Genomic DNA, 18,053 nt, shown 5'->3' with positions numbered 1-18,053 from the left:
ACCCTGTCGCAGTGACGCGATGCTTCGACATTTGTTTGTAGTCCAAGCACCACTCGTAACTCCGCTTGTCGTATCTTTGTGGGAGCCCCATCGCTTTGCGATATTGCTGGTTGGTCTTGATGCTGCCAGCAGGTTGCGCAGCGTACCACGCATTTCTAGCAGCTACATATCTCTCATAAATGGCACCCGGGGAATCGTACCGCGGCTCTTCCAAGGTGACACCAGACAAAGACTGGACTTGCTCAACCGTTGGCCCTTCAACGGTCAACATTGGCGGACTGCCGGGCGCGTTGTTTGATGTGGCAAGCGACCCCAAGTCAGTCGACGTATTAAATCTCATGAGAGGAGATGAACGGATGGGTGGCATGCGTGCTGCAAAGGAAGAGGGTTGATCAATCTCTGCCAAGGCATCCGCCACTGCATTTGAACATTGCGACTGCTGGGTCGTTGGCACGATTTCCGGGGGGGCCTTAGAGACACCCGCAGGAGCCATTTCCGCCGTGGCACCTGAAAATGTGACTGAACTTCGAGCTTCCGGCAGAGGTACTACCGGCGACCCCTTGAACTTCAGCGGACAGGACCTCGAGGTCATAATGTGGCCTACCACGTGGCATGCGCTGCAAGTGGGAGCCTTTCTGTTACCCTGGATTCTCTCGAAACCGGATGGTTCGCGTCTTGTGCTCGTTAAGGGTTGAGTCCTATTTAGTTGGTTTGCAGCCCGGCGAGGTTCCAGAACAGGTTTTGGCAGTGCCACCCCTCGCTTTAAGTGCCAATGTGGGTGAAAATGCTCTAACAGAAGACCCTGAGCTTCTTCTTCCAGCTTCTCGAGGGTGTGGGAGCACGGCAACCCATGTGACGAAGTGAAAGTCTGACTACATAGAATCTGACGTGGCTCTTGTAGACATAACTGCCGTTGCCCCTGGACTTTGCGCAAAGCATCATGCGAAACCCTACCTCGTACTGCTTCGAACATGAGCCCGGATACATCTAGAGGTGTGCGTAACTGTTGCGAAGCTCGAATATGTTTAAGTTCCTTGAGTTGGTTTGCGATGGCATGCTTCATGGCTTGCCAAACGTCGAAAAGGTCCAAATTCGATTTCTTAATGTGTGCTTTCATCAGTGAATGGATACCCTCGGCCCTGGGAACGTTCCATTAGCGTCTTGTCAATTGCATATAGTATAAGCCACCTGCCTCGAGGTGGCCACATTGCCGAAATGCAAGTGCATATCCACCCATGCTTTAATGATCATCTCTTTGTACGGCTCGAGCCAATACATCTTGATATACCCTACACACTCTGGATATTTTTCGCCATACTTCAGTTCAAACTTGGCCAGGCGCTCGTCAAATATCTTTTCACTTGGTGAAGCAACAATCGAGTGCCAGGAGGTGTAGAATTCTTCCCATGTGTCATTTTCTGCCCGCTCTGAGGTTTCGTTTTCTTTCTGCACAAAAAAGGGCCGGCAGCGCTGGAGGACCGCTTTGTTGACATGCCAGAGGCAGAGGAGCGCTTTGGTCGTTGGAAACCAATGTGCAGCAGCGTTCATTGCAGCTAGGCATCGATCAGTCAAGACAACTGACGGAAGTTCACGCTGGTAAAGTGACCTGAGATGTTGTAACGCCCAAGAGTAATCCTCTTCCGATTCACCGGATAGAAATGCAAATGCGATACAGAACGACCGCTGGCTAGAATCTACTCCGACCATGTCGAGTAGCGGCATACCGTGTTTATTCGTCTTGTAGGTACAATCCAGCAATAATACGTCCGGGTTGCATTGTAAATACGCCACAGAGTCAGGATGGGCAAAGAAGATAGCCGTCAGTCGATTGTCTACATCCAAGCGGACGCGACACCAAAAGCCCTCGTTATCTAATTGGTCGACTAGGGCTTGAATGCTGCTCTGGCCTTCGCGAAGATCTCTCCTGGTTGCCGCAATCCGGTTGTATATATCCCGCTGAGTTGCAAGTGTTTCTGAGTGGTTATGGAGGTAGGTCCTTATTTCTCGAGGGGCAGTTCCAGACTTCACGAGTTTGGAGACGATCGCCGCATCTTTTCCCACAAGCTTGCGGTGGGCAGGGTGTGCAGAAGGATCATCGCTGGGCGCGTGATTATGTTTAGCACATTCGATGTCTGGTCGATGGCTCAAGACCCATGTACTACCATCTAGCGATTGCTTGGCTAGAACTGAAAACTTGCAGCCAGTTCTTCGGCTCGAAGTGCGTCGCACTCGATCAGTAGAAGGGCTTGGAGGAGGTTTATTCCTATCACAAGCGAATATTACTCTGACTCTGCCATTTGGTGTCTTGAGGGATTTCCCTGTTGTAAATGCGTACCCTCGAGGTTTCGCCCAAGAATTGATAGCATCAAGTAAGGACTCGCGTGATTCATATGTGCCTTCGGGTGGAAGAACGTCGTCAGGGAATGCTGCCTGATCCATGTTTCATCAATCTGATTGGCGCTGCAATGTGCAGTGGCTGCAGGAACATGCTGGGGCACAGGTTCTGTCCCAGCGCTAGAGGAGTGCTGATAAAATACTACGCCACCCCTTGCACGTTAGAGCTGTGGGTGCAAGGGGTACGATCATCCGAAGGCTGGGAGTCCTTGGGCCAAGCAACTATTAAGCCATTACATTTAGCTAGCTATCTAGTTATGCAGAGCCGTGGTCTGACCTATATGGATTCCGTGTAAGGACCTGTCGTCTTCTATGCCGCTCATCCCTCATCTTCATCTTCATACCCTCTGGTGGAGACTCGTAAAACAGGTGACCACGATCAAAGGGCGCATCCAGCATCAAGCCCTGGAGCGTTTTTACGCGAGAGACAGCTACGTAGCTTAAACCAGTCTGAAAGTCCCGACAGGAGAGATCTGTCACGATGACATCTTCAGTGATGCTCTGCGACTTGTGAACCGTAATGGCGTAGCATACGATCAGGGGAAACTGCGTGCGAGTGCAGAGAGTGCTTCCGATGAGGAAGTCCCTGTCTACTGGGAGAATCGGGACAATCTTTCTGCCATCAGCGGTGGTCAGGAACACAGGTCCACTGTACTTGTCAAACTCCATCATGATAACACAGGGAGGGTCTTGGACTGGGTCAGCCCCCGGTGCCCAGCCGATATCGTAAACGGTACCGCGAGCGCCGTTGCAGAGACCAACTGGCTGCCAAAGGTTAGATGTCAGCATCAGACGGGCGCCAATGCATATAGGGATCTGCTTCGCAAGGTTGCCCGCCTTGTCATCAGGCGCCGCAGCCGCGCCAAGGCCGACATTCTTAGCCTTGACCTGAATGACTGGCCGGCCGAGGCGGTCGAGGTGGTAGTGGTTATATTCGTTCACCCTATCTTTCGTGGCGTATACTCGCAAGGCGTTGGCGAACCTGGCGACCTCCAGATCATCTAGCTTCGCCTGTACTCGACCGGAAAGGAGTTTCCAGGACTCGACTGACAGTTGGAGGAGCCGCAATTCCTCGAGAGCTGTGCGAAACGCCTTCTGATCGTCGCCCCGTTGCCGTTGGACAACCTTCAAGAAGACTGATTTATCGAAGCGTCTATATGCGTTCCTGCCTTTGATCTCCACTCCCTGCACCTCTTTATCGTAATAGAGCGGCTTCTGTAGCACGGGTGGAAGCTGGAAGAAGTCGCCAACCAGAAGGATGTTAAGACTACCAAAGAACTCCTCATTCCTACTCGGGAACGCCTCGCGCAGGCGGTCATCGATCCAAGAAAGCTGTCGCAGTCCCAGCATGCTCTTCTCATCGATGATCAGGTAGTTGATGTCCTTCAGCTTCTTCTGGAGCTGGGCCATGTCAGTGGGCGAGAGGGGCTTGAAGTCCTTGTTGATTGGAAGGTGTAACAGGGAGTGCAAAGTAGTGCCCGATATCTGATTTCCCGCGACGCCAGTGGGCGCGGCACGCCAAACAGGTGTCCCTCTCCCGGCAGCAGCGGCTTGGAGGTGCGCGGAGAGCAAATTAATGAGGTATGACTTCCCGGTACCACCTCCACCATCCACATGGAGCAGCAACTGAGAGGGTTCCTGATTCAGGAAGTGGTCCATCACGGTATCGTATACTAAGCGCTGATCCCGGTTTAGGGAATCTCGAGCTTCCAAGGGCTGATGATCCACATCAAGGTCAAGGCGGTTTGCCGCCTTGCGTTGCTTCCAGTAGTCGCCCTTGAGAATACCGTCATCAGTATACCGTCCAACGTGAGGGGTCCAATCATAATTGATGTCGATGTCTCGGCGGCCGAGCATGTCGATATCCTCTTCCTCCAGCGGGCGGTCGGGAAGCATGCGGGCGAGTTCATGCCAGTCTTCATCCACAATGGGCTCTTCATGGACCTCAAGCTCAAATTCGTCGTCCTCAGCCCTCAATTCATTTGTATCTGGCTCCCCATAATGATCGTCCGCATGGGTGTCACGGTGCTGCTCTCTGCAAAACCTGTACGCAGCCGCGAAGGAATCGAACCGCTGCCCGCCCACGGTGAGCAACTCCTCTGGAGAGCGATGCGGATGAGCCATCATCAATTTAACACGGCAGAAGTCACCAAACTGGGGAGATGCCTCCACGGACCTGTATCGAGGAAAGTAAGACAGGACTCTCTTCTTCGCGTTGGCAGCGAGTCTCCTCCACGTCTTGAGATTATACGATTGCAGGTACTCGAGGTAAGTTGCATCCTCGTGCTGGTCATTTCTCTCGAGATACCTCCTGTAGCTGCCGACGGTCTCGTTGACATCTTCATCCACGCGATACGAACGTGCATGTTGCTCCAAAGGACGGCAGTCGACAGAGACCACCATCCGCGTGCCTTCCTGCAGAGGAATGTTAAGGAGAAGATGGGAAATCTCCTGCGCCGAGTAATCTCTCTCGGCAATCAGCTTATTCATCAGGCGAGAGGAGAAGGATAATAGCGGCTGAAGGTGTGCCGTGTGCGGCAAAACCTGGTCTGCAAGCTTACAGTAAGGCTCAGTCTTCTTCTCAGATTTGCTGCAATACTTGGCAGCGTACGTAATAACCGCCTGTAGGCTGGTGCAAGGAGATATGTCGATATTGGCTAGCCAGCCTAGTATAATGGCGGGATTGAAGTGATTCATGAGGTTGTCATTCCGCGCCGCCTCGAAGACATAGTACGACTTGCCTTCCTTCCTGATCACTGCGGCCAGCTCCCGCAAGGCACGAGGAAAGTCAAAACGACACTCCCGCTCTGGATTGGCCGCATTGGCCGCCTCGATATCTGCAGCAGCGCCTTCCATATCCCTCGCCAGATCAACGGTTCTCTTCCTTACGCGTAAGCAGTATGTGGTATTGCATCTGTGGCGCTGGCAGCGGTTGACGATTTGTGAGAGACGCAGGAATGTCAGTTCTGTACTCAGTGGATCTACGCTCAGGGGGTTACCCTCACCCTGGGGCATAGTCCTAGTCGGCTCAGGATTAATGGCAGTGATGTGGAATCCCCACGTGCGTGCAAAAACATCACGAGCGGCTTCATCCACCATGTCGACTCTTGGGCAATTCTCCATCCAGTACAGGCCATGGTTGTGCGGACTGCCACGCCCTTGCCATTCATACCGATCCCAGTAATCCGTAATGTTGAACTTCTTGCTTAACACGATATCTCGAAAGAAACAGTATCGGCGGTAGAAATGGAAAGCAGCAATGTGAGGATTCTGACGCAAAAGTTGGCGCGAGAGACCCATCCTCTCGGACTCGGACGCAGCCAGCCATTCATCATATCGGGGCATGTGCTGGTAGAGACTCCGCCAGTGTAAATCTGCCGGGCTGAATGTGATGAATGCACCAGGACATCCAAGGTTGTAGGCATAGGCCTCGAGGTCCTGCCTCTTCCTGTTCCAGAAGGGGCGCGTGCCGCGAATAGGTACCGCATGTCTTGTGATTGAGTTGATTAGCACCTGCGCCTCAGGGTCCTCGCTGTGCTCCAGTGCCTGAACAAGCTGCTCCCGTGTGAGCGGTTCATGACTACCATCGTGTTGCTTCACGAAGAATTTGGACCGTGCACGGGCCTGTGACCGCATCAGAGTATTGAAGGCGACGAAGCGGAAGGTCGGGTGGCGTGCAAAACGCCCGTCATGCCAGCGCATCGCGTGCTCGATGTAGTCCTTGTAGTCGATTGACCGTAGCCGAGGCTCAACAAAGTCGGCTCTCCCGTCAGGAAAGAGGCAGGGAAAAGCTAAGGAGAGTAGGGCATGAGAGCGATTGAACTCATTAATGGGTGTGCGCCGTATATTCGGAAGCTGCAGCTCGTGCTGCACCTGCTCCTGGAAGCTTGTGGAAAGCCTTGGTTCAGCTTCTGGTTCTCCGGCAAGAATAGACCGCAGAGCATCGAGCTCCGTGTCCTTGGCCAAAAGGTCCGGCACCGCAGCCTCGTCCTCCAGGTCCGGTTCTGCCTCCTCATCTTCCTCGGGTCCAACTTCGGCAGCCTCCACCTGGCTCTGGGGGATGTCGTCCAGGACATTGCCATCTTGAGGCAATTGACTCAGCCGCTCTTCGTCGATGACGATGCATCGATAGCCAGGATGATGGCGCCGGAGGTAGTTAAGCCATATGGCAACTGGCTGGCGGCGTACACGGAACTGGCGGGTGAATTGCCGGCTAAGGTTTGCATGGGACGACGTATTGGAAGGACGGAGTAATACAGTGTTCAACTCCCGCGGCAAAAGCGGGAGTTGGTTGTACACCAAGCCAACCTCGCGGAGAAAGTGAACAACATGTCCCCGATATTTGTACTGCTGGCCCCGCACAAGCATAATATTCACGTGGACGTGAACACGGCCTATTAAAGACTCTTCAGTAGGTGTAAGCTGAGGCAATTGAGTCGGTACGGAGCCAAAATCCAACTGGTTGTCCACAGAGAAGAAGTACGGCTCTTCAGGGCCGCGTTTATCATCCTTTCGACAGCAACGCGCACAAATGCCATCAGAATCGATCTTCATCTGGAACCAACGCTCTTGACATCGACCACAAAATTGCATTTGGTCATTGTCCAGCTTTGTCCAGAACTCACGGAGGATTGCTTTATCACGACAGGTCAAGGCGCAAGCGTCCAGGTCCCCATTCCACACCGGATCTTGTGCGTGAAATACGGCCGATTCTTCAGGTGGAATCATCACTGGACTCCGGTACCGTCGTGGCGGCCCCGACGATCGAGTTTGCCTTTGAGATTTTTTTGGCCGCCCTCCTGTACCAGGGGCAGGACCACGGCGAGCACGGCGACGAGGCCCTGACTTTCTGGAAGGCTGCCGCGAGCAATAGCGAAGAGGGCTTTCGTCCAAGGCATTGCTATTATCGTTCCCGTCTTCGTCCCCTAGATCGGAATCAGACTCTACCCCTAGGTGTTCGAGGTACTTCCGTGGTCGAGCAGGTGAAAGCAGCAAGTTGAAATAGTCCTCGACGTCAACATCAGATTCAGAGAACTGTCCCCTGTCATCCGCTTCCTTGGTCATTCCATCCCCATCTGGGAGCTCATTTGCCTGTAGTCGATCTTGACTCCCAGCTACGTTCCGTGGTTAGCTTGAACAAACTGCCGGGACCACAGCACAAGGATACCTTCTCCAGGACCATCAGAACCTTCAAAGACGCCGAGTTGAGAGATTGTGGGAGTTAGTGACACAGCCTCCCCTGCACGGCGTCGTGAACGATGGTCGCGCCGAATAGTGGCCTGCTTGGCCCTGGCGCCGGCCTTGGAGGCATCATCTTGCGAGTCCTTCCCGCCCTTGTGGAACCTAACAGCCAGGTAAGAGTAGTCCACACCAGTCGTGCTGCTTCGGACAGTAGATGGATCAGAATGTGAGGCGACAGGATCGGTCGAGGGCGGCACAGGCGGTGAGGGAGCTAGAGCCCGGAAGAGCCGCGAGCTCGCTTGGGTTGGTGGGATCGGCGTCCCCAGCACTATCTGCGGCTGGCTGCCTGGCTCTCCGAACAAACTCCTAGCTGTATGTTGTTGCCGTAGCTTCTCTGGCGATGTAGGTTGGGTTCCAGATCTCTGGTTAGGAGGCGATAGGCCAGCGTCTCTGTCGGTTCTTTTCGGGGCAGATCTCTCAGCTGAGGTAGGACGGACAGCCAGCTTTCTCAATGCAAGGACGGCACCTTTGGACCTGGCACGCTTGATCAGGTTAGGGAGGCATATATAGTATATCAATGGTGTCAGTTACCTCGGAATTGCGGTGGTCCCGGCATTCCAGACAGGTTGTAGTTGGATTGGCAGATTTCCTCCTGCTAACGAAATTACTTGGTGATTTTGTTCGGTCGCAAGACGGGCAATGGACTGCCAATTCAGATCTAGGACTAATATTACCCCTAGAATCATAATCCATACCCAACCATGCGGTACATCTGTTTCAATAATGGAAGAAAGGCTGCTGGCCAAGCAAACGAACAGATCGCTGGGCAAATTTAGCGATTGTAAACGATTGTAAACGATTGTAAACGATTGTAAACAGAGAAGTAAACAAAGAAGCACCGACAGACGGTGGCTGTCCTTTACCCACTTTTCTAGAGCCACCAACCAATCCAGCCTTCTTTCGCGATTTCCCATACAAAATTTGGACCAATAGAAACTTATTTGTCAAGCCTGCACCAAACCCTCATTATTCGGAAAACTTATGGATTAATGTAGAGTCAGCCTTCGGCTGAATAATTTGGGCACCTGGGTGCGCTAGTCTATTTGGGCACCCGGGTGCCCATGTATCAGTCGCCTTGCGGGGAATCTTGCTTACTAATAGCAGCCCGCCCGGCAAGCCGGGCCGGGGGCAAGAGCTCAAGCCGAGCCACCAACCGGGCTTGGCCCGTTCGCTCATCCAGGCGCGCACGAAAGGCGGCGAAGGGTCTGGTATGTCTTTTTTCGCACTTCGATTTTACTAACTGTGCGTATATAGTAAGGCTTCCCTTTGAACTGCCTTATTTTTCATGGAACATCAACCAATTTTCCCAAACATGGTTGCCGTGTTCAAAACGATCCATCCTAAATAATCGCGAAAAAGAACGCGCTCTGATCGAATAGCAATTATAACCCCTTATATGCCGTAGACATAAATACAAGGGTCCGAGTGAGACTGTCCCAGTATTATTTTCAACCTGGACCAAGCTTCTTGTTCACTCAGTCGCGGACGAGGAACTTTTGTTCAGTAGCGAGGGGTTTAATGTTAAAACGCAGCGATCATCAGCGTCGCTCGCGATAAATTTGTCCGCATATCGCTCCGTATCGTGCACGACCCAATCCATGTAGCCCCGTATCCAGTACTTAAGTCCGTCAACATAACCTCGTAGTTCATCACTTATAGACGGAGCTGTAACAATATCCGCCAACTTGCAAAAGTCAGAAAGCTCGTTGTTCACGCGAGCAGTTGTAGTCGACACAGCCTCCGATAAAGATTGACCCTGCTGAATGTAGATTGTGACCATATTTCTAAATTGACCCGGCTGCTGAAATTCCATACCTAGGCTTTGAATGTCATTGGCCCAGCAGACAATGTTGTTGGTTTGAAGCACAAGTTTCTGCACATCTGGCTGATAGAACTCGTGAGCTTGAACCGAGCCCTTGTTGGCGGCATCTGCTAGAGAAGTACAGGGGTTCAGTCCACTTGTATGACGACGGATGGCTTCGTACTCGCGTATGCCGACAGACTTGGGTCGCTGATGGTTGAGGATCTGGAGGGCAGCAGTCGTTGCCCATAGCCGCATTCCTTGGGCGAAGCGCTGGAAGGCTTCGGGTTGCAGTAGATCTCGCAGCCTCTGACAAACGTCGAGCCACGCAAGTTCACCAAATACCGGTTCTTCTCTAGCAACGTTGCGATCAAGAACATCGATCATGGCCGTCAAATTACGTATAGTTTCGTCCGTAACTACCTCAACACGATCAACAAACAAGTCGTCGGCGAGAAAGAACCAGACAAAGTAGTCCGCAATTGCTTGGAGTAATTCTTCTCCAGCGTTTGGGTAGCATCGCGCCGCAAGCAAGCCGTAACGGGTGCGTATCACACGATCGCGATATTCGCCATTCACCAGCAGCTTATGGTGGTCAGCCCACTTCATCATCCTCTCTTCAACGACGTCCGCTTTAGGCGAGCGCCGTTCAGGCCAAGCAATATTGAAAGTCGGCACGCGTAATGCCGCAATTTGAGATTTCAAGTGTTGTTTTTCCATGACTTAACAAATGGGATCTCTAGATGTGACAAGGGCTTGTTGTGATAGCTTGGAACGAATAACTTGCTTTGTTATCAAAAGGTCCTTGGTTTTCCTCAAGGCCCTTGAAATTGATGACCTTTATTTATACAAAGCAGCGGGGAGCCTACAACCCGGGGAGCTTGAAGCCTCAGCTAGGTCTCGAGCCCTTTGCGTACTATCGTCAGGTCCGCGAGACGGTCCGTGCCGTAAATGTTACGTGACCTGTAACCCCATTGCTACCATTGCTCGTGGCATTGTCTTATTGTCCATCCGGCTTTGCGTCTGTCGGCTTGCTAATCTATACCGAAAGACCCCGCACCCCCTCTTTCAAGTACAGTCAATCTAACAAGAGTAACTTGGCAATGCTATTACTTAATATGCCATTATATTTTCCTCTTACAATATGGCAGGGCCTGTCTGTCCGGACACTCTTGACTGCAAGTGACCAGCTCAAGCTGTTTTCGACGAGCTATCAACTGCCAAAAGCAATGTCCAGTTATTACAAATGGTCCATTCCATGTGGCGCTGTGACTTTTGTAAGAAAGATACCCCCTGCACCTTCATGCATTACGTACGATCCAAGCCAGCATTGCCATCAAGGGTGAACCCTGCGGATTGATCACGATACAATTAGGAAAGTCGTCAAGCAGCCGGTTGTTTATCTGATAATACGCTGCCTACCGCAGAATGCAGATTGCTTTGAAGATGAGCAGGTTAGTAAGCGTTCATAACAAGGAGGGGCTTAGGCGTTTGAGTGTTGGTTGTTGAGAGAGCTCTACTAGCAACAAGAAAGAGAAAACGTACTCCAAGTTCTCATGCTCCAGACACGTACCCGTGACTGGGTTGTTAGACAATGCATTAAGCCGCACACCAGTGGGTATTTCAGCTTGACACTCAGTATCAAGCTATTTAAAACTCACATAACACGACACATAGGAGGGCGGGTGCGACCGTCCACGGATTGAATGACACGTTGTCAACACGGTGTATCACGGGATGAGCAGCGCAGTCTCCGGATGATAAAAACGGCCAATGGTATTATTTGTGTTGGTGCGCCTAGTCGATCAATGGCACAGAAATATAGAATGCGTCCGTCAAGGTGATGTCGCGGAATTCAAATTCGTCCAAAAGTTGAGGCGTATTTATTAGCAAGCCATAGCGCGATACAAATTGCATGCACGTTTGTAATACCGACACTCATCGTGGCACGAAATTGGAGACATATTTCTCCCTTTCACGACATCCAGTACAAGGCCACGACTTTACAGATGGTTGTTCACCAACATCCTATTCGCCCTGTAGCAGTATTGCTAGTGCATGTAGAGCGTTGGGCGGACGCGCCAACCTTGCGCTCATTTCCCCCACATTTGAACCATTCCTGGGCCATTGTCTAGCTTGTCAATGTCGAGTACAGTCCCCGGCGTCGATCACGGGGATGATCAAGGGCACTCCTTGAGCTGTGGTTGCGCCGACTGTTCGCCGCCGGGAGACCAAACATGATTAGGCTGTCCATGAGCCGGCTCTAGAAGGGATAAGCCATTCATTCTTCAGATGACACTCGAGAATTCTCCTTTCGCATAGATCTCCCTTGATGGGCCGATATTCTTCACTCCCTGTTCCATTATAGCAGTGTGCATGTCAGACCAACGCAGGCGCCAGCAGGCTTGACCAACACTTGACTCGTCAATGAATTATCGTCACCAGAAATTCGAAGGTCGCTTGCTCCTCCTGAGGATATTTGGTCACATGGTTGGTGCGTGCCCCAGGTGTCTATTCCACCAGACGTTTACCAAGTTCATGTGCACCACCGTAGCAAACTGAGATAAAACTTGATGGAACCTACCGTTTCGAAATACAGCAGGCTACAGATTTAGATACTGCAGAGAAATAATTTTGTCAAATGCCACTCCTACTTACCCTAAAGTAATTCTTTGATTTCGCGACCAAAATTTCGCTGGAAAACCTATCAAGTTGATCGCAGATAACCACTTACCCTTAACTTTATTAGAAGTGTAATTGAAGCTGAATAGAATTTAAACAACCAAGAAACTTTTTTTGTTCGAGGCTTTAAGCCAGCATAGTCTTGGACATTAGTGACAGCGGCATTTCCGCCACATCGAGCAAAATGGGGGAAACGGGCCTACCAAGGCATGGTTATTTACAAAATGAAAAGATGAATCGATTATAAAACCAAAAGGGCTACTGGAAAAATAACCTACGCTGATAAGTTACATGTCGTTATCGATTCTTCGCCCTGTGCAGCGCACACTGTCAGATTTCCATCGAGGCATTAGTGGAGCTGATACATCAGAATACAAACACGGCCATTACGATGATTCATGTCAAGTTGAAGCCTATGATGGAGAAAAATCCCGAGAAGATGGAAGAGTGGAACTAATATTTCGTAGATTATTTAATATACTTGGTTTTGGAAAGAGCCTCAAAAAAGCTATACAGACTGTCCCAGGCTTAAGGCCGAGTCACTCAAGGGACCAAAACAAAAGAAAGAAAGAAAAAGGAAGAGAAAAAAACAAAAAATTTCTTTATATTGAAACTGGCTATTTACCACGGCTCTCATTGAGTTTGAGCGGTAAGTCATAGAGCAACAAGATGCAGCATGAGCGGCTCACGGCCGAATGTTCACAATATCCAGGTTGTAAGTGCTCCGCTTTGTCTTTGTTATGCCTTGACCTTACCAGAGAGGTCAGCAACGCGGTTTAATACCGTAGAGTCGCCGCATCAGTATTCCCTACCTCCTGACCGAGGGAGCCTATAGTTACGGCCTATTACGAGCCCCATGAAGAGTTTTGTCTATGATGTACAGTTTGCTGGTCAAAGTCATAACCCGCACTCGGTTAGGCGAATGCACGGAGGGTCTGCCGCCTGCTTGGAAGCCCAGTTTCACGTTGACGAGCGGCATAGAGACGGATCTTGAAACGATTGGTTAATATGACATAGTTATTCCAGCCATTTTAGGTATCATTTAACTAAGAAATATAACCAGGTCATATAGGACCCCGGTAGCCAGTTGGGCTAGGGCCGCCAGGAGGCGATCGCGGTTGCCAGTAAGGGTATGTGGCCGAGTTGGACTAGACCACAAATTGCAACATATCGCCAGCTATAAATCATTCGTGAATAACGGCATCACGCAGTTGAGTGGATGGTTACTCTGTAAATTGGGAGTGTTGCCTAATTGCTTGTATTCCATAGGCTAGAACGAGATTCCCACGGCTCGCTACAGCATGACTGCCGTGGACGCGAGATATTTTCAGTGCATTGCAAAAGTGAACAAACGCACCGAAGTTGTTGTGATGCTACGCGACAGAGCTAACATATGAACATTCCTATTTTGGCAACAAGCAGCACGTCACAATAACCGATTCAAAATGCCAGATCCCAAGCGGGAGCAGCCAAGTGCTAGCAAATGGCCGTCTAAAACGAGTTATGCCGCACGTACGCAGCTACACTGGCAAATATAAAGCAGTAAGGGATAAAGAGGTACACAGCTAGTTTAGATAATGGAGCAGCTTTTCGTTCAAGATCCCTTCCCCACGATAGTGGCGGCTTAGTCCTCCCTTGGAATACACCAGGCATAAATGAACTAGTTGAATAATATGGTGCATTGTAACCACGTAATCAACCAAGGGGCATAATGGTGCAACTGGGAAACCGCCCCATAAACTAGCAAAACTAGTCGTTCACTACAAGAAATAGCACCGACTCCATATGCTCCCTGAGTTGCCTTTCAGGAATGGATTGCCACGTTCTACTATTCACATGTGCCCAAAACTCAGGCCTTGCACAACCCCTTTCATTGATTGATCAACAGAACCATGTCGCGTAAAGGGGCCACGGGAACACGGCACGCGGATCAATTGGCAAATTGCCGATCGGGCAACCGACTTTAGAAATGACTCGGATGATCTTCCCACCCCACGAGACGGACCACCATGCAGCGTACAATGCATTCACGAACTACGAGCATCACGTAGTCCCTTTGCATTCCTGTCACGTTTTGGCCGCGAACTCGAAATGCCAGTATCTACACCAAGCACAAGATTCGGCTTTGTCTTTGGGCCATGGCCCCTTTCCAGTTCATCCCGTTCTACGGCCCTGGTGAAACCGCTGCGTCACCGTGAACTCGGGCTGGGCGTGTACTGCATTCCATTTTACTTGGTAATGAGACTAAAGGGTCAAAGTAGGGGACGCGAAGAGCCGTCTCAAACACGCAGCAAATATAAAAAGGCAGCCTTGGCACCTGCATCTTGGCATTGGAAAACTGCATCACCAACCCCCAACAACGTTTCATACCCAAGAACATACAACACACATTCATTGCACCATTCTACGCACAAAGACATATTTTATCAATTCTAAGAACAAAATACAAAGTGGCCAAAATGAAGTCAAGCCTCGTTGCCATTGCTCTCGCCCTCTTCGCCGGCGCTGCCCTTGCGGTTCCCGCTGATGCCTCGGCGGCCATGCTCGACGACCGCCAAATGAAGGCCGTCCATATTCTTCACAACAACAAGGGGGCCCTTGGCCTCACCAAGGAGGAGACAGAGAAGTTTAACAAGTTCATGACTAGCATGCGCAAGCGAAGTCCCCAACTCGGCGCGTTGGGCGGATTGGTGGGCGGCGGCAAGGACTCCGGCAAGGACTCCGGCAAGGACTCCGGCAGCGACGCCGAGGGAGCGACTCCAACCGGGACCGCAGACCCCAGTGCTACTCCTACCAATCCACCCAAACCTGGTGGTATCTTGGGTGGCGCTCTTCTTCCCGGACTTTTGTAAATCTCGACTACGCGCGTCGGGATCAGTACGGGGATATTAGAGAGACGGATGAAGGGACCTTGTGGGCTTTTGAAGTTATTAGAGTGTAGGATAGGAAATGGGATACATCGCAGAAGCTGCTCCTTGTGCCATGTTCGCCGTGACGTCTTGTTTGGTGGCGGCATGTAAGAGGTGTGACGTTTTGCAGAGTTGGCAGCCGGTCGTGTATACGCATCGTTCCATCCAGATGACGTTGAAATACGCGCCGCATCACGCCGCGGTGAATCTTCAAATGTTACTAATTGAATATTTAATGCCGTGTTGCGTCAAACCAAGACACCGAATTCCATAGCTTCAATCGCCATCCCTGACATGGTCGCACTAACATGGCCACTCACCCTTTAGCCCCCTTCTCATGGGCAGCGTCTTCCTCCATCTTTAAATATGTCATTCGAGCCATCTTCTATACCTGCATACCTCTGCAATTATGGTAAGGTCGATCGATTTTTTAGTGGTAATTTGTTGGTCTTGGGATTCATTGGGACTCCTATTACCGCAGTCAAGAGGACCCTGTAGTAAATATAGGTAATAATTAGACCATGACACATCATAAGGTGGTCTCGTAGATCAATGGCTTAGATCGCGGCTTTCCGGTGGCCGAGGTTCCAGGTTCGAGTCCTGGCGGGATCGATATTTTTGGACCCCAGCGACTTTTTTTTTGGACACGATTTACCCCGCAACCCCGAAAAGAGCGTAAAACATAGTGATACAATGATGCGTGTATTCAGGATGAATCGTCACCTTGCACAAGGGCTGTTATGCAGTGCCTTGCCGACTTTAGCGAGGACGAATAGGCTTTTACAGACTGCATTTTGGACAAGGTGATATCCGCGCCAGCCACAGATGACGACACCGCCAACGAGCAAGCAGCCCCTAGTGGCTGCGAAGAAGCTGAGGCTGCATGCGAAACGACCAGTGCCGAATTTGAAGCCGCCTGGGTGAAAAATGAAGGCGGTGGGACAGATGATGCTAGCGAGAGTAATGGTGTGGCTCCAGAAAACGAGTCGCCGGCTTGCAAGGAGGCAAAGGTCTTGTTTGACAAGGCCTGGACTGCAAATAACTGCGAGGCAGTACTAAATGCCGCCATTGGCGCCTCGCAAGGCCATTCAGATCCAAACGATGCCTCTCTTCATACTAGTAACTAGGGGCCAGGACATGTTTAGGCCATCTGATGTGTTAATACAGGCATTCATTTTATAGGTCCAAGTAAAAATGGACGCTTTTTTAGGCACAGGGTTGGCACTATTCTACCGCGTATACCCTATAATCTACCATTCTAGAGAAAAGCCTACATTATACTAACGTTCCTTGCAACGAACATACATTTCCAGGTCTTGGTTGTTGAGATGCTTGTGGAGCGTATTAATGTGCCAAGTGATGATCGGCTCCTTGTGTCCTGTTCGTGGAATAATACCCAGACATGCTGTCCCCATAGTCGAAATGCCATTTTGCCCATTTTCAGCCGTAAATGTAGCACAAAATATCCTCAGTGGTGGACATTATCTGCTTAATTTTTACAAAGTCGCCCGAGACGTCTATATGCAGGGTGTGATCGAGGGTAACATTCTCACTAGGCGGATCTATGCAGGGATTAGCCAACGGAGGGAGTAGCTAGGAATCCAAACATACAGTTCTCAAAGGTAACAGTTCCACTTAGTGCATCTCGCCGCTTTGCAAGATCTCTGCTCTGCCAGATGGCCCAGACCCGATCTAACATGGCATGGTGAAGGAAAAAGGCGGGATCGCCCGGCGATGTAAAAAGGTTGAGCTGCTCTCCGCCATAGTAGAAATGGCCTCCGACATGTACTCCGTCATCATTCTCAACAACATGGTTAAAAGTCTCCATGTCGGGACTGTTCAGGATGAGATTGGTGACATTCTGGTACGAGTTCTGCTGGGCGAGTATAGGCATATAGAAGTCGCGTTTTAGGCAACGCGGATTCTCTCTAAGCTTGGTAGGCGTCGTTGCGCCCTCATTGCCGGCGTCAAGGTGCAGTGTGAGGTTCTCGAATGGCCCCGAAACGCAACCACCGCCTTCGCCTGCAGGTCGCGTGAAAAATTGCACGGGGGGCGGTCCACCAGGAACAGGCATGCGGTACTCTTCATGGGGAATGTGCTCGCCATTTCCCGAAAGTGAGGCGCTTGACCCATCAAATATAGTCGATTTTTGCGGATTCTCAACGTACTTGGACCAGTCCCAATAGGGCTGGTAGCCTTCGTAACCACATTCTTCTCGTAGAGCTTTCTCGTAAAGCCAAAGGTAGTAACGGTGCCACGGAAGGAGCAGACCCTGATTTTGTAAGCTTGGGAAGCGAGTTCCTGGATTCCTTAGCATACACTTACAGAAGCATGAATCTCCAGAGTTTGGTTGACATGCGGTATAATAAACTCTTCCAGTCTATTGCGCGCTAGGCCACCAGGCTGCCTCGGTTCCTTTGACTGCAGACATCGCACTGCTCGTATGTAATCCAGGCGTTGGGGTTCTGACAGCGAGTCCCTGGAACGGATTAGCAAAGTTGACTTGCAGGTGTGGTGACGCAGTTTGCACACCATTCGTGTCGAACTGCAATGTTTTTGCTTGTGCAGCCGGTTCTACGCAGACCTGACAAAACAGTCTGCACGTATTCGACCTTCAGCTTAAGCATTACGCCAGTGGCATCATTTGTGATACCCGAGCCCCCCTTATCGCCCAGTAATCGGCAATGAAGGCCGAGAATGGCACAAGCGGTCCGTAAAAGTGAAGGTATTATCATATTTCTGATCAGACAGCGACCTTTCTGGGTGTATAGGAAGGATTCTACTGTAATGTGTAATGGAAAGAAAGTAGTGCTAGGTAGTCGGATCGAGGACTACAATATCACTATATATAAAGTATTATGTATTATCACTGGATTTTAATTGCTCCATTTTCAAGTTCGACACGGGATTAAGGCGACTGGATGTAGCCAATAAACCTGTACACTCTGGTCGGTTTTCCCGCTTCCTTGCTAGTGCCCCAACCACAACAGGGCTAGACTGCAATGTTACACGGTTGGGACTCAACA

At 50.6% G+C, this 18,053-nt stretch overlaps 3 protein-coding genes across 3 annotated transcripts; 1 reads left to right on the top strand and 2 right to left on the bottom strand.

The window, feature by feature from the left end:
• Nucleotides 1–9,106: 9,106 nt before the first annotated feature.
• J3458_015297 (uncharacterized protein) lies at nucleotides 9,107–10,156 on the bottom strand (the record flags this gene model as incomplete). Its single annotated transcript, XM_007813863.2, has 1 exon — nucleotides 9,107–10,156. The coding sequence occupies one exon, from the start codon at nucleotides 10,154–10,156 to the stop codon at nucleotides 9,107–9,109; it is 1,050 nt and encodes a 349-aa protein (XP_007812054.2).
• Nucleotides 10,157–14,577: 4,421 nt separating this feature from the next.
• J3458_015296 (uncharacterized protein) lies at nucleotides 14,578–16,154 on the top strand (the record flags this gene model as incomplete). The annotated part of the gene is made up of 2 exons (XM_007813864.2): nucleotides 14,578–14,932; nucleotides 15,814–16,154. The coding sequence occupies 2 exons, from the start codon at nucleotides 14,578–14,580 to the stop codon at nucleotides 16,152–16,154; spliced, it is 696 nt and encodes a 231-aa protein (XP_007812055.2).
• Nucleotides 16,038–17,654, bottom strand: J3458_015295 (uncharacterized protein; the record flags this gene model as incomplete). Its single annotated transcript, XM_007813865.2, has 4 exons — nucleotides 16,038–16,589; nucleotides 16,639–17,299; nucleotides 17,353–17,506; nucleotides 17,560–17,654. 4 exons carry the CDS (start codon nucleotides 17,652–17,654, stop codon nucleotides 16,468–16,470), a joined length of 1,032 nt encoding a protein of 343 aa, XP_007812056.2. The 3' UTR covers nucleotides 16,038–16,467.
• Nucleotides 17,655–18,053: the final 399 nt, after the last annotated feature.

This window comes from Metarhizium acridum (assembly GCF_019434415.1).
Source record: "Metarhizium acridum strain ARSEF 324 chromosome Unknown scaffold_350, whole genome shotgun sequence".
NCBI lineage: Eukaryota > Fungi > Ascomycota > Sordariomycetes > Hypocreales > Clavicipitaceae > Metarhizium > Metarhizium acridum.
The sequence above is the reverse complement of the archived record's forward strand: the minus strand, read 5'-3'. Positions and strand labels throughout refer to the sequence as shown.